This window comes from Mustelus asterias, chromosome 14 (genome assembly GCF_964213995.1).
Source record: "Mustelus asterias chromosome 14, sMusAst1.hap1.1, whole genome shotgun sequence".
NCBI lineage: Eukaryota > Metazoa > Chordata > Chondrichthyes > Carcharhiniformes > Triakidae > Mustelus > Mustelus asterias.
The window spans coordinates 67,635,863-67,659,068 of NC_135814.1; the positions used below are offsets into that span (position 1 = coordinate 67,635,863).

General features: G+C 39.5%; 1 protein-coding gene across 3 annotated transcripts in view; it reads left to right on the forward strand.

Annotated features, from left to right (window-relative positions):
• The window catches only part of gulp1b (GULP PTB domain containing engulfment adaptor 1b), a 297,575-nt gene extending 275,561 nt beyond the window's left edge, over window positions 1-22,014 (forward strand). For 2 of the 3 annotated variants that reach the window (XM_078228542.1, XM_078228544.1), the window contains exons 9-12: window positions 4,047-4,271; window positions 10,213-10,348; window positions 10,830-10,924; window positions 16,771-22,014. In XM_078228542.1, coding sequence (XP_078084668.1) covers window positions 4,047-4,271; window positions 10,213-10,348; window positions 10,830-10,924; window positions 16,771-16,842 — 528 coding nt within the window. In that variant the 3' untranslated portion in view covers window positions 16,843-22,014. The remainder of the gene's footprint in view (window positions 1-4,046; window positions 4,272-10,212; window positions 10,349-10,829; window positions 10,925-16,770) is intronic. The other variant, XM_078228545.1, reaches the window with a different exon arrangement.
• The last annotated feature ends 1,192 nt before the right edge of the window (window positions 22,015-23,206 follow it).

Below are 23,206 nucleotides of genomic sequence, written 5' to 3' on the forward strand. Positions count from 1 at the left end.
ATGTGTAAAAGCAGAAGTTGTTAAGTTTATTATATAATAAGATGAAAAGCTTTTAGTCTCAGCATTATCAACTATAAAATTTGGTCTGTTGCATAATGCTGTGCTTGCAATGCACTTCAATGTTAAAGCATGTAAAATTTCATCTTCCATCTCAGTGGCTGCTTTACGTGTTAAAGCATTGGCTCTGTTTATTTATCTATGAACATGAATGTCTAATCTCAATATCTTAAAAGCTCTCAAAAAATACATTGTGATCAATATGCAGTGTTGATTTGCCCCATTTGTATTATATTTATGGTCTTCAATGTATTTTAATGAGCACTTTGAACAATTTAATTATGATTTTAATAGGACATTGCCATAATCCCAATTTCTATATGTTTCTCCCTAAAACAGCCCATCTTGCGATCATTTGAAAATGGTGAAATGAATGTTGGTATATTTTTCAGCTTAAAACCTGCACTTCCAATAGTCGTGAAATGGTTAAAAGTGAAAAGAATGAAAAAAAACATCTGTGCTGAATTTTAAAAGTTATGGAATTAGAGTGGGCTGAAAGTTGGAAAAATAAGAATAGAACTTGAATCGTTTAGCAACATTGATATTCAAGTTTGATGATGGTAGGAAAATGACAAGATAGAGTGAATTCAGCGACCTTGGAAGCCAACTTGCACTTCCAAATGTTCACTGACTTCTTTCAAGAACTACACCCAAAGGGTGTTGTTGCTCAAGACAGCACTAAGCAACTGGAGCCTGAGGAACTACATATCCAGTGTTAGCTGCTGTATAGTTAGAAATCATAGAAACCTTACAGTGCAGAAGGAGGCCATTTGGCCCATCGAGTCTGCACTGACCACAATCCCACCCAGCTCCTACCCCCACATATTTTACCCGCTAATCCCTCTAACCTACGCATCTCAGGACTCTAAGGGGCAATTTTTAACCTGGCCAATCAACCTAACCTGCACATCTTTGGACTGTGGGAGGAAACCGGAGCACCCGGAGGAAACCCACGCAGACACGAGGAGAATGTGCAAACTCCACACAGACAGTGACCCAAGCCGGGAATCGAACCCAGGTCCCTGGAGCTGTGAAGCAGCAGTGCTAACCACTGTGCTACCGTGCCGCCCAAGTTCTGTAGGATTTTATCACTTTCTAATTATACAATGTATTTTCAATAGGAGAGACACCAAAGAGACCAGCGAGGACACTGGAAAGCTGGTTTTTCTCTGCTTTGAAGTCAGAAAATACTCCATTTACCTCTGAAAATCAGATAACAAAGGAGTGGGGCTGCACCAGAGAGAATTAAACGTATTTGCTGAAGTGCTGAGTTCCAATAACAGGTGGCCGAGGGCTTAGAACAACAATAGGTTATTCACTAGTCTGAGCAGCTCTACATGCTTGTACTCCGCCCTATTCCGAGGCGATCTCCGCACCATCATGTGACCACTCAGTCTACACTATTGAAATGATTGCAACTCCCATATATGGCACGGTGGCACAGTAGTTAGCACTGCTGCCTCACAGCTCCAGGACCCGGGTTCGACTCCTGGCTTGGGTCATTGTCTGTGTGGAGTCTGCATGTCCTCCCTGTGGGTTTCCTCTGGGTGCTCCGATTTCCTCCCACAGTCTGAAAAACCTGCTGGTTAGGTGCATTGGCCATGCTAAATTCTCTCTGTGTACCCAAACAGGTGCCAGAGTGTGACGACTAGGGAATTTTTGCAGTAACTTAATTGCAGTGTTAATTTAAGCCTACTTCTCACACTAATAAATAGTGTCAATAAATAAATAAATAAACTTTATATATATGTACAAGTTCAGGTCAAGAGTTATCCAATAAATCACAATCTGCCTGAAGTGCCTAGATCGAGTTGGAACAGGGAAATCAGTCCCTGAATGTTGTTTTTTTTTATATATTACTTCTGTCTCCACAGCTTTGATTGCTGTTTTCCAGCTCACAGTAGGAAATATGTTTCACAAGTCTGCTGTTTGGCTTAGCTGATCAAATTATATTTGGTTTATTTGGTGATTACTTCAACAACCCACCATACTGGATCAAGACAAAAGTTTTACATTGGTGATCTCAGGTTAAACTTTAATGGGAAGAGTCTCTTGCAAGTGGTGCCCCTGGAATTTATCATGCCTTTGACATATGAACATATAAACTAGCAGTAAGAGTAGGCCATTCGGCTCCTCGAGCTTTCTCCACCATCCAGTAAGATCATGGCTGATCTATTTGTGTTTCAAGTTACATATTTCTGTCTACCTCGATAACCTTTTGAGTCCTTTGCCTAACAAGAAGCTATCTACCCCTGACTTGAAAATATTCAATGATCCTTCCTCCATCACCTTCTGAGGCAGAAAGTTCCAAAGTTGCACAACCCTCTGGGAGAAAACAATTCTCCTCATCTCTGTCCTATAAGGGCGACCCCTAATTTTAAAACACTAGTTATGGACTTACCACAAGAGGAAACATTAGTTCCACATCCGCCTTGTCAAGGCCATTCAGGATCTTATATACTTCAAGCAAGTCACCCGTCACTCTTCTAAACTTCAGTGGAAACAAGCTCAACCTGTCCAATTTTTCCTCTTCAGACAACTTGCTCATTCCAGGTATCAATCTAGTGAACCTCCGCTGAACTGCCTCCAATGCATTTGCATCCTTCTTTAAATATGGAGACTGAAGCTGCACACAGTATGCAAGATGTGGTCTCACCAATGCACTATATAAGTGGAGCATAACCTCATTACTTTTATAACAATGCTCCTTGTTATAAAGGATAGCATTCCATTACCCTTAATTACTTGCTGTACCTGTGCACTAGAACACCTAGATCCTTCTGCAGTCATTCTCCATTTAAGTTATTATTCCCGCCAAAGTGAACAAGTTCACATTTTTCCCCATATAGACATGATACTGGCAGCATATCCATTGCATTGCGGCATTATGTACCTTCAACTTTAACTATACTGCTTGGAGATTAAAGGTTAGAGGAACAGATTTTCCTGTTAGTGCTTGCTAGTGCAACTATTAGTGATAAATTCTTTATACCTTGAATGATATGCGATGTGGGCAAAATTAGCATTTGTTTCTCTAATTGCCCTTGAACTGAGGGGCTTGCAAAACCATTTCAGAGGCAACTGCTGTGGGTCTAGAGTGACATGTGGGTCTAGAGTGACATGTACACCTAAGGATTGTTTTTACAATAATCAATAATTATATTCCAGATTCCATCAGCTGCTATGAGCTTGAGCCTGCCCCTCTGGATTGCTAGCCCACTGGCATTACCATTACACCATCATGTCTGCTATTCTAATAGCATCAGAGAAATGTGCTATCACCCTTTTTGAAGTTATACTAAGAGGAATCAAGTTCTTTATCTATTGAAGCCCAGCATTTTCTATTGGGAACAGGATTTATGATTGGATATAATAATTAATCTTACTAACTTATTTCCTAAAAAGCTTAAAGTCTCTCTTTATCTGCGGCACGGTGGCACAGTGGTTCGCACTGCTGCCTCACAGCGCCAGGGACTCAGGTTCAATTCCCTGCTTGGGTCACTGACTGTGTGGAGTCTGCACATTCTCCCCGTGTCTGCGTGAGCTTCTTCCGAGTGCTCTGGTTTCCTCCCACAGCACGAAAGACATGCTGGTTAGGTGCATTGGCCATGCTAAATTCTCCCTCAGTGTGCCCGAACGAGCGCTGGAGTGTGGCGACTGGGGGATTTTCACAGTAAATTCATTACAGTGTGAATGTAAGCCAGCTTGTGACACTAATAAATAAACTTTAACTTTATCTACTGGGTGGATCTGGAGTGAATGGATCACAGGTACACTTACCCTAACATTTTTCTGCAAGATATCATTATATTTCTTATTTTATTGAATCAATTAAAGTTGATCAATTTTCTTTCATTAACAATTTGATGTATGTTTAAGTGGAGCATGAAACTGTAATGAACAGAGCTTGAAAACTGTACCAAGTGAATGAGTAAATGTTAATGTCTCGCAATCAACAATTCCTTCTCTTTCTGTCACTTTTTTCACAGCTGTTGCACATCAGTTCCAGAAGCCAACTGCAGTTATGTCAGAGCTCATCAACTTTCTTCTGGTCCCATTATATGGAAAACATGTCCTTTCCTGAAATAGCCTCTTTTACACTTAGCCCATCAAGTCCTTCTGGCTCCAGCTTAACAGAGAGTCTACTAACACCACCCTCACCCAAAAACACCCTTCAACAAACAATGAATGGATTTAGTATTCCACGGCCTCGTGTAATTTAAACATGCATGTTTTCTACTAATTGAAATAAGAAATGGTATTGAATTGTTATGCATGCCTCATGAAGTCCGTTCTATGAAAGAAGAAATGTAGCCTTTCTAGCTTCCTGACTTATTTTATGCAGTTTCCTAAGAGCTTGACATTCTTGATTTGAGTGTGTGCATGTAGTACCGTTTATCTTTTCATGAGAGGATTGCTAACTGATAATGCAATTCAAAATGTGGGCTTGTAAATACACAGTTGAGTAATTCAGAAATCTGTATACAGGACTCCTTCGCACTCCTTTTACACACCTTCACTGCACAGAAGCTTAAACACCCAATTGTGCATGAAGGCAAGGGGTACTGTGCATTACACAACCTACCAATACATTGCAGTGTCCAGCTCTGCACAGCTAGTTGACTAAAAATACAAGAAAATCTTTTCAATAAACCAATTCAATCACTGATTGTTTAGTAAAGTTATTTTTTAATGCAAAAGTCAGTTTTGTTCTTTCTTAAAGATGTTGGTTATTATTTTTAATATTTTAACTAGCTCATCACAGTTCCTTCAAGCGGAATGGTGGTGCGATTGGTTACAATAGTCCTTTCATTCTGTTCAAACCCAAGTCAGACAGCTGCCTTAAGGCAAGCAGTACTTTATTTGCAGCATTCATACTCCCACACAATGTCGCTCAAATTCTGTATAACTGACATCAACTTGGAAATCTCATCGAAACAAGTTTCAACAGCTTAGAAAACAGAAAATTACTGTAAGATGTCCATGTGAACTGACTAGACGCATATCCTCGGTTAGTGTCTGGGGATCGTACTTGGTCAACTTGATCTTTAAAGCTGTGCAGTTTTTCAATTTTAATTCTTTACACCATAACTAATTCCCAACTAAGACTAACAGCTTATGTCAGTGTTTACAGCTATGTGTACAAACATGTAGCTATGCATCTATTTGTAAGTACATGCACACATGGTGGCACAGTGGTTAGCACTGTTGCCTCACAATGCCAGGGACCGGGTTCGATTCCCAGCTTGGGTCACTGTCTGTGTGGAGTCTGCACGTTCTCCCCGTGTCTGTGTGGGTTTTCTCCGGGTGCTCCGATTTCCTCCCACAGTCCAAAAGACGTACTGGTTAGATGCATTGGCCATGCTAAATTCTCCCTCAGTGTACCCGAACAGGCACTGGGGTGTGGCGACTAGGTGATTTTCACAGTAACTTCATTGCAGTGTTAATGTAAGTCTACTTGTGAGAATAAGAAATAAACTTAAACATTACAAACTTTAAATTGTGCACAGTTTTCTGCTATTTTGAAATACTTCAGCTTTTTTTCTTTTAAACTTGAGATTGTGACTTCCATTAAGTACTAAAAAATGCCTTGGTGTAGTAATTGAAACTATTTTAAGTGCTACCAGTAACCTTTTATATGGCCACATCAATGTGTTTCTGGTTATTGAAGTAGTTTGATTTTAGTGTCACATTATACAATAAACATGTGTGCTTGGGTTAGTCCACCATTATGAGGTTCGAAGTACATATTAAGAAATAATAATGACAAAAGTAATGTCAAAATGACAATAATGAAACAAAGTTTCATTATTGAAAATCAGGCCATAATTTGCTGTTCGGTTATTTAACATCATCTGGGGCAGGATTTTATGGGTGGCGAGGTTTCCTATCCCACTGCCGAAAAAGTCAACATAAAACTTACCCCTGCTCTGGCCGGCTGCCCTGTAGCCATTTAACAATTCCAGAAGCATTAGTTCACTTGAGGTGGGCCTTGCACGTCCATCTGTAGATGATGTTACACCTTGGAAACTGACCGGGAACTCTGGGCATTGCTGGGCCTGTATCAAGTCACTGAAGCAGAGCCAGGGGCTGGATGGCAAAAATCTGGAGAGGTGAGCACTTGGCAGGACCAGGATAGGTGCCCCCAGGTGGCGAGAGACAGGGTAGAGAGGAGGTTGCTGTTGGCTGGAGTGCATTGGTTGGGGGTGGAGGACAAGGGGATTCAGACTTTGGGGTGGAAAAGGGAGCTCATGAAATAGGCAACCCCCTCCACTTTTCATGCCCAATTCCAAACAGATTTAGCTGCCAAGCTTCCTGCCCAATTCAGTGGCCAAATCCATTGAGTGTGAAGTAAGAGATCCTACATAATGGAAGCTGAGTTGGAAAGACTTTGAGATTGCACGTGATGCCACATCTGTGTGGGAAACAATGCAAGTATTTGAAACTATGTTTGGTGTATCTTTATTGTATTGACTCTTTAAAGTGAATTTAAAGGTGAGGCAGCCACTGTCAACTGTTGTTGCAAAGCAAATGGAGGATAGTGAAACTTGGACAGCAACCTTTGGATATTGTGCTTAACAATACTCCTGTTCCTTCCATAATGTCACTGCACCATTAATGTAGAAATAGCAGCTAGTGCCATTTGCTTAAATATTATTTTGAGAGCACATAATGGCTATTTGATCTGAAGCCTGAGGTTGAGTTGGAGCTTCTAAGTTCTTTTATGTGGCACCTATGTAATATTTCAGTATTTGAGTAACTTCAAATAATTTTGTTGCCCTGAACTTTGCAGAGTCTCTCCTTGGCTACCACAGCCATCTTTTGCCATGCAAGAGGCTAAAAGGGGCACAATTACTATTTACTATTGTTACAGCAACAATGACCAGTTATGCAGGAGTATCCTTGCTAGTGTTATTGGGAAATTATAAAGCCACTGTTGGTTATTAATTATTTTCTGTTTTTAGATATTTTTCAACTGCAGAGTTTTTTGCCGGATAACTTATTAGTTCAGTTGGTAAAAGCGCAGTGTGGAACTGACATATTGCAGACAGAAAGTCTCCCTGTTTAATTTCTCTGTCATAAAGTTAGTGAACTTTGGTGACACTGCATAGTTGAGCTAAAGTTCACCAAAATATGAAGAAGAATTAGTGAGGATTTCAAACTCATTGTTACTTTGTGATCCTCTTAACTAGTTTGTGAATATTGGGTAAGTTAGGATCAGGCGATGGTTCCTGTGGCCATATTGCCGACTGACATTAATTGTTTGAAGTGGTCCTACTTCAAACCACTTGGAGAATAGCCATTTGTTGTAATACTGTCAGTCTATATACTGGCCTAAATCACTACCTAAATCCCAGGAGGAAAGATAAAGAGGCAAATCGGAAAAGGAATCTACGATGATTCTCCTCATCCTCCTCCTCAGCGTCCTCCTCCTCAGCCTCCTCAAATCTGAATCAGGGGATATTTACATTAGGGAAGGTGGTCATTCGGCCCATGAGCATTTTGACCACGATCCTGCCTTTTTCGTGATTGTTTATATTCAAGTATTCATCTAATCCCTCGTGAATGCCTCAATTGAACCTGCCTCCACCACACTTCCAGGCACTGCATTCCAGACCCAAACCACTTATTGGATGAAAAAGTTTTTTCTCATCTTGCAATTGTTTCTTTTGCAAATCATTTTAAGTCTATGCCCTCTCGTTCCCAATCCTCTTACAAGTGGGAACAGTTTCTCCCTATCTTTGCCGACCAGACTCCTCGTGATTTTGCACATCCCTAACAAATCTCCTCCTAGCCTTCTCCTCGCCAGGAATAAAGGCCAAACTTTTCCAATCTTATCAACCTCATCTGCACTCACTCACTCTGCCTCCTCACCCTCATCCTCCTCCTTGGCTCACCCATGCCTCCCTCATGTCCCATTCTTTTCCTCCTCATGTCTCTCATGCCTTCATAATTCCCCTTCTCATCCTCCCCGTCGTCGCCAGCCCCCGTTCCTCGGTGCCCCCCCCCCCACCCCATTCTTTCTCATTGTCCACCTCCTTCCCCTATTTTACTTTGCATTGCCACAATGCCGGTTAACCGTCCCTTTTCCATGTTCTCCTGTCTGTCACCCTATTCTTTTCCAATGCCACTTGCATTTAAATTTCTTTCCATCTGGTTTTAAGCTTTTCTGTTCTCCTTCCTGGCAGTCCCATCTCCATCACAGCCTCACCACATTTCCTCACTCTCTTTGCAGCAGGTGATCTGCTATTTCAATCTCTTCTTGGCTGCTTTCTTCAATGTTCCCACATTCCTCATTTCTCCAGTTTGCAGATACTCAATTATGTTCTCATCCTTCCAACCACATCGTGTCATCTGCAAGCATTATTGACCATGGCACTTCCTAACTTGCTTAGTTAGAACATCCATGACAATCTGCAAGAGGTAGAGGCTCCGTGGCCATCCTTGGTGCAATCCAATTTTGGCTTTGAACCTCTCACTCTCCTCCATATCTCTCCTTCCTCTTTCCTGGCATTCCTTATTCATGTGCTGTAATAGTCGCGCATACTCCTCAGGGACTTCACAAATGCTGACACATCTCCAGGATCTCTCCCTAGGCATCCGATCATAAGCCTTCTATAGATCTATGAAAACAATTTTTATATTGCATTGGCCTTCCTGATATTTCTCCATCACTTGTCTTAAAATGAGAAACCTATGATTATTGTTTAAAAAATAAAATGGTTCTGTTTATTTTTACATATCATTTGACCACCAATTCTGTCTTCTAGAAGTACATCTCCTCTAAATCGATGAAGAGTTAAAGTAACAATAACTGTGCAGTCAATACCATCTCACTTTAGCACCTGAGAGTTAGCATTGCAATCTGCTGCTGCTCTGGGAAATTGCAGTTTCAAAAAATGAAGTCCTGATTGTATACAGAGATATAATCTGTAACACTACAATAATATGGAAGGATATCGAGGTTAAATATCTTCTATTTCTCAAAAAGCTTTTGCTGAGCTAAATAGAACCAAGCTGTTTTTGAGATTTTCTTGTATCATAGAATGCTCCAGGGAAGGTGATTATATATATTAATCCTTTAATATTACTGACAAGTAAAGGTTCTCCATGAAAATGTACGTTTTGCAACTTTGTTGTGGGTTTTTATTCCTACAGATGTAGGCCGTTCACTGTCATGATCCTGTGCTTGCTTTCAGACAGATCATTGTTGATGTGTACCCCAACACTATTTACCCACTTTTGTTCTGTATACTTTCCTTTATAATCTAGCCTTCCTCAGTCTTAAATATTTCACCTGACACAATATCTACAGCTACTTGGGGAGAGATTGATGCTACTCTATGTATGAACAAGTACTATCTGATTTGACTTTTCACTGGCATTGCTCTAAATTTAAGATTTAATCGTATCGTTCAGAATTTTGCCCTCAGAACTTCAAGCTGCTGCCCCTTAAGTTCTGGAGGGCCACCTATTGACCTTCCACGTGAGAAAGCCTGTCCACCGACCTTAATCTGATAGCAAAATGCCAGGTGGCCACTAATTGACCAATTCAGGCAAAGTCGCTGCCGGGTGACTGTTCCTCACACAGTGCAGGTCTCTGATCCTCTTTTGACCCTGAGGTTAGTGTTTCGAAATCCGTTGGGAAAATTCCTACCTTCAGTCTTCCCACAGACCTTTAGCACATAATTTGTCAAAAAAAAAGCTTTTGTGAGCCTAACACATGGAAAGCTGAACTGGACTGACTGCTTTAGGGATCAAGGGGGATAAATCCAATCTTACTCTATGTAAAAGGAAGTTATACCAATTAGGTTTAGATTCGTAAGAACTTAGAGAGTCTTCCTCAGAACATTTCTGAATCTCAAAATGTAAAACAATTTTGAGTGGAAATTTATATAACTCAACTTTTGCTCTATACCCACAAAATGCTGCATTACTCCTGTGCATTTTATTTCATCCATCAAGATGCAGAATGTTTTGAGTTTTATTGGAGTCGTGCTTTGTGTGTATACTGCTCGTAAAGGCTTTCAGCATGCACTGTTTGTCATAAAATATTGAGGATTAATTATGTATTTACCTGTAATTAAAATCAGTTGTTTGGTAGCGGTCATTATTTAACGTTTCTGCTAATGTCTTGCTTCGCTTGAATTATAGAGAGGAATGGCGCCTCAGTCTCCGAGTACAGATCTATTTGACATGGTTCCATTTTCACCAGCATCGCCTCTTTTACCAACACCATCCAGTAATGGCACAGAACTTCCTCCTTTACCTGTTAGATCTTCTGAGACTAGTGAGTTTTTTAAACTGCATTAACACCTAACCCGCCTCTTGTATTTTTCAATTATTTGAAATATTTATTTTCTTATCAGTTTAAATGTTTTTCAATGAAATATATGTTAGCAGTGAAATGTACAAGTTACTGGATTATGATAACTAACAGAAATTGCTGAGATTTTTAAGGGGACAAAGTTTCTTTCTGGGCTAGTTGCACATGCAGAGTGTTTAAATAAATTCTACATCCCCCATGATAGAGTCAAATTAAGCTTCAAAAGTAATTTGTTTCTGCAACTTTTGCATCAAAAAAATAAGGATAAGAATTTCCGAAGCTGTCAGCGGTTAGTCCAAAACACCCATTGTTTACGACAAAATAAGTCAGTAAGTTTGATCAGCAAATGTAAGAATGATGGTGATCATCAATTTTTCCATGTGATGTGATGATTTTGTTTGGTTTTGACAAACGCTAAAATTATTCTTTATTGTATCCTTTGCAGGAAGAGATATTTTTGGTGCTGAACCTTTTGACCCTTTCATCTCGGGTGGGGGAGACTTTCCACCAGACATTCAGTCCAAGCTGGATGAAATGCAGGTGACTGATGCATTGAACAATTTGTATTTTTAAAAAAATCATTGAGAGCATAATTTTGCAAGTTGAAATTCAGATCTGGAAGCAATACCAGCGAGTGGACCTATTTATGTTCTGCAGCTCTTAAACGTGACAAGTGCCAATACTCTGGAGTATGGGAGGTTATGAGAATATGTCAACACGGCAGTAGACTGCATGCTAATCAGCAATTTAGCTGTGAACTATTTTTGAAGAAGAATCACGACAATATCTCAAGCAGTGTAACTAAAAGAGCATATACTTTATAATAATAACAATGGACCTTTAAGTTATAGAGTCATAGAGGTTTACAGCATGGAAAAACAGGCCCTTCGGCCCAACTTGTCCATGCCGCCCTTTTCTTTTAAACCCCTAAACTAATCCCAATTGCCTGCATTTGGCCCATATTCCTCTATACCCATCTTATCCATGTAACTATCTAAATCTTTTTAAAAGACAAAATTGTATCTGCCTCTACTACTACCTCTGGCAGCTTGTTCCAGACACTCACCACCCAGTTGTAACTTTTGAGAAAAGGAACATATGTTCTGAATTTTTGAGAAGCTTAGAGGCTTACTAAAAGGAACTCACAGCATCCAGTTTGTGGTTGCAATATGCATTTGTCTTCACATCTACTTAAAATCTAGACTATGTGCCAGATGAGGCTAGCTCAAAGAGATATTTTCATGGTTAAGCAGTAACTGCTGGAGATTTCTTTCCAATGTTGTTCTCTCCGATGGTTCAGAGTTTTCAGTCAGTTGCGAAGTAAAGAGGCTCACTGCTTATTTCCAGCAATCCCGCTGGTGAGAATTTCACCTCTATCGGTGTGCAGTGATACTCTAACTAATTACTCCACTCAGCATTCACAACATGGAGCTGCAATAATGTCCAAGCTGCTACCAATCATGTTTAAAGATTTCCATAGGCACCGAACCAGGGAATAAAAAGCACGAAATTAAATTACTTTAAAGAAATTTCACATAAATACATTTTTGAGCATATGCATGCGGTGAAGGTAAAAGCTAAAATATTGAGAAAAAAGTTTTTTTTACAGTTTTAAAACAAAATTTAAAAACCTCTTAATTGATCACTTAACTGCACTCCATGAATATGAAATGTGTTTACATGGCCCATTCTGTTGGTCATCAAGTGTTATCACAGTGTAATTTTTATTGGGTTGGCAACAGCAATGTTGGGGTGGCAAACTTGTCATTGATTACAATGATTGGTGACTCCAGGGAAGCAGCCTGCAGTGCAGTCTGTGGCAGAGCCCTGGGTGAAAGATGACAACTTCAGGGTTTCCGTGCTAATCCACACATGCCTGACATCCTGAGGTTGCAGTCACTTTCAGTGGCGTTATGATGGGGAACACAGACAGTTGGCCATTAAGCCCCTGTAGTTGGAGGTGTCTTTACAGTCGATGGTTCTGCTGATTCATCCCAGAGGGGAGAGATCCTGTGATCATTGGGAGGCTGATGTAAGGTAATGAATTTCCTACATGCTTTCAAACATTCATCCACATCTAACAATGAAACATATTGTGGTGTAAATCAGGCAAATGGATTTCTGCCAATATTCACAGTCCATTATACCCTGTTTTAGGGCACAAAGGGGTATGATGGACACCAAAATGAGCCCTCTTGCATGGTGCTTCAGCACAGAAGCTCAACTTTCAGTCGAGTTTGGCAACTGAGTATCAGCAGGAAGTATGTGCAAACTCATCCCCCATAAAATAGCACTGGCCAAACTGCTTTCTGTGCCTGCTGGCGTGGTTAGGAGAAAGTATAATCTAAAGCATACACTTTTTTCAGTCCAAGTCGAATCTACTAGGAAATGTTAGAATTCACTCTGCTCTGGCAGTGGCTGGTACATGGGCTTAATGGAAGCTAACTTCCTTTCAAGATTATTCACAAATCATCTACTTGAATGAATTTGCATGCTTATTTGTATTGATAGTTCAGAATGTTAATATCCAGTTGTGTTATAGCTGTTTTATAATAACTGGCCCACTGTTAGTTTCTGCACTACTTTAATTAAACATTAACAAGTACATAAATAATGAGGAAAATGTTATGTCCCACTCAGTATGATATTTCTCATTCTTTTAAAACGGAGTTCCACTTTTTGACACGCACACATCTCCCTCATGCTGGCCAAATTGTACTTCCTGCTTCTGGTCTGGTGTGGCTTGAAGCTATTTTTTTTAAAACCATATTTGTTTCAATGATCTTGCCATTTGTTGGTTTAATTCTGCTCATCAAAAATATACAATTGTATCTTTACTTGTGTAATAATAGTCAAAGTAATTCATGGTTTGAAAATGACTTTCAGATATTTTTGAAGTAAATTGAAAGATGCTATCTGAATAAGCCTGGGATTTTCTGGTTCCATCAAAAGTCAATGGACTTTGGGCTGGCCACTGCACCCCCCATGGTGGATCTCACCATGGCACTGCCAGAAATCTCAGCCTACATCTTTTTTTAAGTGGTAGAATGCTGGAGATTGCTTTAGCACACATGGTATACATTTCTTAAAAATGCCCTGTCCCTGGGTGATTATTGTATATAATATGATAGAAATCCCACTTTAGTTTGGCAGAGGAACATAGAGAGGGTGCCTGGTTTAAAGAAGTGCACTGATGATGAGGCCTTCTCTTTAAGCTGTGCAGGTTTATATTCTTTCAAAATTAGATATTAGACTTCCTCAAAGGTTAGTTCTTTATTTGCAAACTAAGGTATAAGTAATATTGTATGATGAGTTATGATTATTTTCCATTAGCTAAAAGTGTGCTTTTAATTATATAGTTTTAACATTTTTCAATCTTACTGAATTGTGTTGTAATAATTGTTTATCCTTTTCTTATGCCTGCCTTTCTGCCTAGCAGCGTCAGCGATGGTTGGTACATTGTATCTTGAATTATTACTCATTTATACGAGATATAATTTTTAATGGGATTAATTCTACTCATGTTGTTTATAATGCCTCTGATGAGAAAAAAAAGACTGACCTCCAAAGCCTCTAATATAGGTTAGGATAACCAAGACCATTTGGCCTATTTCATCTCACCTTGCTCCAAAAGCAACCCATTATAGCATTCAGCCATTTCTTAAATGATTCCAGTATCCTGGAGACCTGTTGATCCTCTTCCCTGTGAAGAACTGTGCCCTGTAGGCAGCAGTGGTTAGCACTGCTGCTTCACAGCTCCAGGGACCTGGGTTCGATTCCTGACTTGGGTCACTGTCTGTGTGGAGTTTGCACATTCTCCTCGTGTCTGCATGGGTTTCCTCCGGGTGCTCCAGTTTCCTCCCACAGTCCAAAGATGTGCGGGTTAGGTTGATTGGCCATGCTAAAAATTGCCCCTTAGTGTCCTGAGATGTGTAGGTTAGAGGGATTAGCGGGTAAATATGTAGGGATATGGGGGTAGGGCCTGGGTGGGATTGTGGTCGGTGCAGACTCGATGGGCCAAATGGCCTGTTTCTGCACTGTAGGGTTTCTATGATTTCATCTCTCCTTCAGTTAAGTTGACGTGCAGTCCACAGTTAATTCCGGCTTCAATGCTTTGTCGTTTGCAGCTTCTACAATTTCATGTCTTTCCCCAGCCATTGTCTATACAGAATACAATCTTCCACATGCCAAATTGTTCCTACTCATTAACATGTAAGATACGATTGTTGAATTTTACTTCATGTTGATGCAGTATTAATATTTGAACAATATCTTTGGAAGCAATTTTGATTAGCATTTAAATTGTTATTATTTGATTTGATTTATTATTGTCACATGTATTAGTATACAGTGAAAAGTATTGTTTCTTGCACGCTATACAGACAAAGCATATCATACATAGGGAAGGAAAGGAGAGGGTGCAGAATGTAGTGTTGCAGTCATAGCTAGGGTGTAGAAAAAGATCAACTTACTGCAAAGTAGGTCCATTCAAGTCTGATGGCAGCAGGGAAGAAGCTGTTTTTGGAGTCGGTTGGTACGTGATCTCAGACTTTTGTATCTTTTTCCCGACAGAAGAAGGTGGAAGACAGTATGTCCAGGGTGCGTGAGGTCCTTGATTATGCTGGCTGCTTTTCCAAGGCAGCAGGAAGTGTAGACAATGTCAATGGATGGGAGGCTGCTTTGGATGATGGACTGGACTTCATTCACGACCCTTTGTAGTTTCTTGCAGTCTAGGACAGAGCAGGAGCCATACCAAGCTGTGATACAACCTGAAAGAATGCTTTCTATGGAGCATCTGTAAAATTTGGTGACAGTTGTAGCGGACATGGCAAATTTCCTTAGTCTCCTGAGAAAGTAGATGAGTTGGTGGGCTTTCTTAACTATAGCGTTGGCATGGAGGGACCAGGACAGGTTGTTGGTGATCTGGACACCTAAAACCTTGAAGATCTCGACCATTTCTACTTCATCCTCATTGATATAGACAGGGACATACCCTCCGCTATACTTTACTAGGTCATGCATGTGATATTAAATGACTGCATGCTATTTTGAAAGTCATTTCCTTCCCTTCTTATTTCTTTGGGCTTCCCCTGCCACATACAATTCCTCTGACAATCTGCTGTACCACCAATGTCGCTGTTAAATTAGCTGCCAAGAACTCTGCAAGAATAAGCTGAATGATTCTTCTTCCACTTATTTCTCCATTCCTGATCAACTGATGAATAAAGTCCAGTGCAAAAGGCATCAAAGCTTAACAAACCTGCAAAACGAGTGTTCTGTGAGATGTATCTTTTAAAGGGCAAACTCTGAGAAGGTGCCAATCTGTAAACACTTCAATCTTCACCCCTAATATCCTGTCTTTTCAAAGATAGCTCAGTGAGAATTAAAGAACATGGGACAGCTATTCACAAGAAAAAATTCTATAAGAGAAACCAAGTGCCGGATTTTCATGACTTGAATCAGGCCAGAACAGAGGGAAGCAACTGGGACAAATGGTGGTGACAATGAGTCCACCAATGTCCTGCTTCTAAATCAGTCGCAACTGTGTCCATCATTACAAAGCAAGCTGACTAATATTATTAATTGCCCATTGGAAACTTTCAGGAAGAAACACATGTTCAAGGGATTGCCACTTTTACTGGCAGAGGCCCAACATGAACACAAATCAGTTGGAGGTCCTCTTGCAGCATGTTCCAGAACTTTCTCACCACTTCACGACGTAAACCACTCTTAGTGTCCAAAAACAAAGTCTCGTACAAAACAGCAGTCTTTGTCTAAAAGATATGCAAAAAATGGATAGAAGCCCAGTTAATTCTTGTTTTCTTTGGTCTTGTGCTAACATGTAAAGAATGCTCAGATAGTACAGAAATGAACCAAGCAGCTAGAAATACCCATCAATAATTAGCCTCAAATTATCTTTGGGGCCTACTTAAATAACTGTTCCACTGATTGAATTAGCTGGACAAGGCTCAGATCCCAAAATACACAGGAGAATAGCTGGTCTTAGTAACTTTTTATTCATGATGATCTCTCATAAATGCGCTTTGCTTTTGCCTACCTCCAATTCGAAGAAGTTAAAATCCCTGAGAAGTTATCATTTGTTTTACACATCAGTTGTTATCAGGCTTTTATATGAATTCCTCAGCTCCTACATATACGTGATTGATGATTGATGTGTTGTACGTTTCTTTGCTCTTTGAAGTAGATCCCATTCGCAGTTTGACAAGTAAAGCTGACATTGCAAAACAATCCGATCATGGCACAGAATGATGTGGGTTATTTTTGGAGTTTTGAGTGCTGTTCATTTTTTAAATGCTGCGTTGCCTGTTGCTGAACACAAGTATCTGCTCTAATTATAATCCATTTCCTTCTCTTTTATTTTCTAGGAGGGGTTCAAAATGGGACTGACTCTCGAAGGCACTGTGTTCTCTCTTGATCCTTTGGACAGTAGATGCTGACATTGAGGAACTGATTATTTTCACATTTGGATCATAAACATATAGTGCCAGTGAAGTGCCAAAAAGCTTTTTCTTTTCCACGTTATTTGATAATATCTCCCTTATGTGGATTTTTTAACTTGATTCTGCTTGCATTCTCTTCTTGCATCTTTTTAAAGTCTGGTGAGAAAGTAGCATAGAATAATTGCCCGTGATTAATGTTAATGTAAAATCTGCATTCTGCTTGACATTTAATGGAGCCATCCCTTTGTTCCTTCAATTCTAACATTTGTCCAAGCATAAAAAAGATCTCTCTTTAAAATTAGAATCAGCACTGAATTGCGAAGGTCCATTTTTGGAAAGGACTTTTACTCAAAAGGAAAGTTCTACTTTCTTTTCTTCCCATCTATCTTCAAATGAAGGGTTCATGATGTAGCCTGCAGCACGTAACATTGGAGGTAATGGCCTAGATTTTCTCTGAATTGGGCTGACTCAGGAGCTCTTTAACAGTGGCAGATCTAGCTCAGTTCTAGTGTCCCCACCCCTACTCCATTTTCCAGAGGTTTTTTGCCAGGGCGGGGTATAGATATGGAGAGCCAGTCCGCAGGCAACGCTCTCAACTTTACCTGCTCCATTGCAGGGCTGAGCAGTTCAAACTATACCGCAGCAATTTTGTGGAGTCAGGGCCCTTCCATAAGTAGACATGGTTGACAGCACCTCAAGGGAGTTGTGAACCAAGGGTGAAACCCTATCTCAAGTGGGGAACTAAAAGGGAAACTGCCACCTGCTTCTGAAATTCCTGATTGATAGGTGATGTGTTCTGAAATAGAAGACAAAAATCTGCCCTTTCCATTTCAGTAGACTCCAGTGGAGCTGTGATGTTTTTGATAGCTAAGCCCATTATGAATGTTTGGCTGGGTTTCAAAAACTGTTTAGTTATTTAGCTTAGCAGTAGGTTGAAAAAGAGCTAAATCCCCTCAAGTAGTTAGTCAGTTGTAAAAATAAATAAACATCTTGAATATTGCTGAAAAGAGATTCATTTTGCCAACACATTTCATCTTGCACTCATCAGGACAAGTGTAAAAATGCCAAATTTCAAACACTCACAGCAATTTATATCACAGGAGAAAAGGGATGCTGATTGGTTGGCAAGTCAACACTGATTCACTGAGGCATTGCCATGGAGAATCGAACGGGAAGCTGTAAGCTTCCTATGCTTCTTAGTAATGCAAAAAGGTACAAGGCTTGAACACATTTGTTTGCAGGGAACAGATCCCTGCATGTGACTGTATGTCACTTCTAGCAAGCATAAACGAGCCATGTTAAAAACTCAACTGATTATCTTAAATTCGTTGCTACTGTAGCTAATAGCGCACTCATGATTGTTCAGCAAGTGCAGCCCAATTGCAGAATCACATCAAACAGTAGACACTTTGTTTGGGTTCTGCAAGCACGGGTGGATGGAGTGGTCTATACTCTGCCTCAACCAAATGGCCGAACATGTTGTTTGATTTGATCAGCCAGTTGTTGGGATGTATGGCCTACTTATCTGGCATATGTGCTTATACGACATTGTTAGCCTATTTACAAACCTGCCACAGAAAGAGACTGTCAACACTTGTGCTACATAGCTCTATCACAGCAATCTTGATGTGCCGCTATTTTTTGAATCTTTAAGTTAAAGCTGAAGTCCAATTTTTTTACAAATTTAAACCACTGTGCACATTTAAATCACTTCAGGTTGTGACATTAGAGTTCCCAAGCATGGTTTCCTTCAGTTTTGAATGCTTAATAGCACTTTGTCCAATGGAAAAAGTACTCTAATACAACTCTACATTGATTAGAATTTTGTAAGTGTTATGGTCAGCTTACCTTTGAAGGACTGAGCCCTATGATCAATGACTACAATAAAACACATCTAACTTATAGGATCTAATAATGGCATTTAATGTTGTCAAAACATTTAACACTTAGCTGTGAAAATGTTCCTGATTCCTCAGCACGCCACCCTCAAGCAAACAAGGCAGATTTTCAGAACCCTTCCATAAACGGCTCAACCCAGTGCAAATATTGGGAGACATGGAAAAAAAACCTCCCCTAGATCCATCAAAAGTGACCCTTGTGGCGAGATCACAATCCAATTCTAACCCAAGCCTCTTTTCATCCATGGGAAGATTGCATTGGAACTTTTCCTGGGGAAAATTCAAAATTCCAGACCAAAAGACTTTTTTTGCAAATCCCACACCCATTGCAACTATTTTGGGATACTAAAATCCAAGCTCAAATGTTCCAGTTACAGTAATCTAATGAGGAAAAGAAACAGTGACAGTGCTTTGGAACTTCTATAAGTACCGTTAAACAAACTTCTTATCGGGAAGAATAACCTGCCCATTATCACTCACTTTAAAATTCCTGTACTTTCCCTTTTTACTATTATGTTTACCCAGTTTTGGAAGAGTATATTTTTATATATGTTTATTTTTCAGTTAAATGCTGAAAATAGTACATATTAAATGATTTTGATACAAGGCAAATTCTTTGTTGGTACTTTTTTAACGTTTGTCTAGGAGGATGATGTAATAACTGGATTATAAGTTGCCCAAACCCTGCTGCTAAGACAACTAAATTGTATGAAAGTTAAATTCAAATTTGAAGTCATTCAGACATGTTGATATGTTCAAAGTGATATATCTGTGTAAACTGTCAAACTAACTTGATCACATCCGCATTTAAAAGATTTATTATTTCTTTTTCGAATATTGTACCTTAACAGTTACTGATTATTTATCTTTTACAACATTTAATTTTGTGAAATAATATTGAAAGCTAAAGCCCCAATTTTAATCCTAGTCAGCACAAGCATTGGGGTGCTGATGCAGGTGCCAAACCATCTCAGCTCAGCAACATAAGGCCTTGGAGAATTTAACATCCAGCAGCATCTGCATAGGCCCCATCTGTCTCCCACCCAAAATCAACAGGAAGTGATGGCTAGTCAGCAGATGGAAGCAGCATGTCAGATGAAAGGAGTTACGTCACCAAGCGAGGCCTTCTCCATTTGTCATCTTGTTAGGAAGGCTAAAACATCTTTAGGTGCTGACATCTGGTTTATATAGACATAAGAGCTCGATCAGCTAATTACGTGCGGTTGTCTTTCCCACCTCCTCAGAAGGCGAGGTTAAGATCATAGTTTTCAGAAGGGGAGTGGAGCCTCAGAAGTCAGGTCCCACTAGTTAATGTTAATTGCTTGCCCGGTATCCGTTAGACAGGTTAGAGCCTTTAGAGCCAGTTTTAAATGAGACAAAGATACGTAGAGATCAGGGAAACCATTTAACTCATCCAACTATTTCATCCATCAGCACTTGTGATGTCACTGTCACAGAAATTTTGCCTTATTAAGAAGACCATTTCATGTAGCAATTACTGTTTGCATTAAGAAGTGCATTGTAACAACAGTCCTTTTACTAGATTGTATGTATACCTCTTTGCACTGCAGTTATAGTTTGCTTTGACACTGCTTTTCTACTCCAGTTAATATTGTGTCTGCCCATATTAGACCATCTCATACTCAGTTCATGGAAACTAAAAAAAATCAATGTTTTGCTTATAAATTCATTCCTCTGATCCAAGCAGATGAGCAGAGAGAGGATTGAACACATTTGGCATATCTTCAGACTTTTCCACTGATTTGGCAGTGGAGCTTAGTTTTCTGTTTGCCACTCTACAGTAACTGGATATGGTAACTATTGAGTGTAATAGCATTCACAAACCTTTTTTCTAATTTCAGAATAGTTTGGTCCCCTTTTTTTTCCAATGTGTAACATCTTGCACCTCTTGGTGGATTTCACTTGCCATAGTTCTGCACAATTCCAAAATTGTCTAAGTTCCCCCATGGTTAGTTGGCTACATCGTCAAATTAGACTGGAGGCCTCGCCACATTAAGTTTTATCTGCAAGTTTGGCTAACTTGCATTAAATTTATGAATCCAGCTTATTTATGTAGATATTAAATGGTAAGCACCCAGTAACGATCCCACTCAGTACAACACCCTGTTATCAAGTCTGTAATTAGTTGATGTAAGTAGAAATTACTTCCCCTCTTTAAGACACTTCCTTGTCCACCTTCAAATATTACTTAGGGCATTTATTGTTTTTACAAACATAAATGATTGATAGAAGTAATATTAAAATTTCTTATTTACTGGTTCTTAAAAAAAATGCCAGTGCAGACCAGTTAAATATTAGCAATTATTTTAACTTTATCTCCAACTGTAATTGTAGTTGTTTATTATCCTCCCAGGTTACATAAGTATGTTTGAAGTGTATCATCTGAAGTGTAATATTAGTCTGTTACTTGAACACTACACAAGATGATTGTTTTAAATCAAGAGGTCTAGAATGAAGGTTAGATCATTTAAACCTGGCATAATCTTTTCAGAGTTAATGTATTTCTACAAATTATAACAAATGAGTATCTGCATGCTTTGCCAGTATTTCAAATAACCATCTTGTTTGTAATGCGCAGAATCTAATAAGTCTTCCTATTTCTACCTGCACCAGTATCAAATGTCATTTTTCAGTTGAAGATTAGTCACATTGGGATACATTTTAATGCTTTTAAACATATTTGTCAATAATCTGAGTATATTTGCCAATATTCGTCTTATGCCATTTATATTGTGAGGGTGGTATAGTGTACCACTGATTTATGTTATCAGTGAGTGTCCTTTTTTGAAAATCAAACTGCATCTCTCAAGTAACTGTAAAGTCATGGATTTTAACAAGATAGAGTTAATTTTACATGTCTATAATTGTGTTCCTTTAAAACCATTTCCTGTTCATCAACGGTGATCGTCAGCCTAGAAATGGTGATGGTAATGTTTGTTTAATTTTACATATCTGTTGGGAATGACTGCTAATGAAGTAATAAAATTTTAATTTTGTCAAATCGCTAAGGAAAACGTATAATTTAGATTCATAATTATATCAGTGTTATACCAGTATCTGGTACTATTGAATATACAGAAAGATTGTGCTGAACCAAAAAAAGTTAAGATTGCTTCATAGACGCATATTGTTGTATTCACAATCGGTTTGGAAGTTGGAGGTAGACCAAGTCCATAACACCATTATATCTTTATAATGTCTATTAGTTGTAAAAGTCTCCTTCAACTGCCAACAATAAACTTTTTTAAAAATGTCGATTGACTCATTCACACAATTTCTCTTCAGAGGTTTTGCATGAAAGCTATACTTATAAACAGAAATGCTGTTAATCAACTGCTGTACGACATTTGAAAATATGTTTGCCATGCAGATGCAATCAACGAAACAGTAACCAGACAAAGGTATTGCAAAATAAAATACCCACACTATTAACAACTTGGCTACACTGTAGATTCAGCAGTGAAACACAGACATGATGCTACACACAGCATACAGTTTCAATATGCCATTACCAGGTCAAATATAGACATGCACCAAACTTCTGAGTGGTCCCTTTTGATGGAGTTTCTCTACTAACTGTAGTACAAGGGAGTTCTGCACAGGAAAGGTTAATATGGGGCTAATGTTGGAAACAATACCACCCAGAAAATAATAGAGGGAGTCACAGGATAGTGGACTGAGAACAGTAGTCATCGAGCAGAAGCCAGCGTGGAATTGTATCTAGTGAGGGCTATAACTTGGAGATGTATACGATTATGTGTTACCAATAAACAATTAATGTTCAACCATGCACGGCTCCAGAGCTCTTAGTGAGATAAAGAACAAGTCCTTACAACACTAAGGATGTGTTGACTTCTGAACGGGTGTGGATTCATGGATGCTGGCAACCATTTGGTACATCTCTGAAATTAACTTTCTTCATTCAACTCTAGAGAGTCATGCACTGCCACACCCAGCATCCACATCCAGCAGGAGTCACTGGGCAGTATTCAGGAGTTGTGGATTCCTTCTCTCTAAGTGTGTCGGTGGGAGCCATGATGTGGAGATGCCGGCGTTGGACTGGGGTACGCAGAGTAAGAATCCTCACAACACCAGGTTAAAGTCCAACAGGTTTATTTGGTAGCACAAGCTTTCGGAGCACTGTCCCTTCATCAGGTGAGTGGAGGATTGGGCAAAGACTTGATTACCTGTTAAGACTCACATTCCAACCATTATCTTGTAAATTGAGTCTGCATCTATAAATGCCCTGTATCTATAAATGCCCTGTATGTGAACCCAATCCTCCACTCACCTGATGAAAGGGCAGCACTCCGAAAGCTCGTGCTACCAAATAAACCTGTTGGACTTTAACCTGGTGTTGTGAGACTTCTTACTGTGTCTTCTCTAAGGGCATGTTGAAAATGTAGGCTTCTCAACATCGTCCAATTGAGACTGGCTAACAG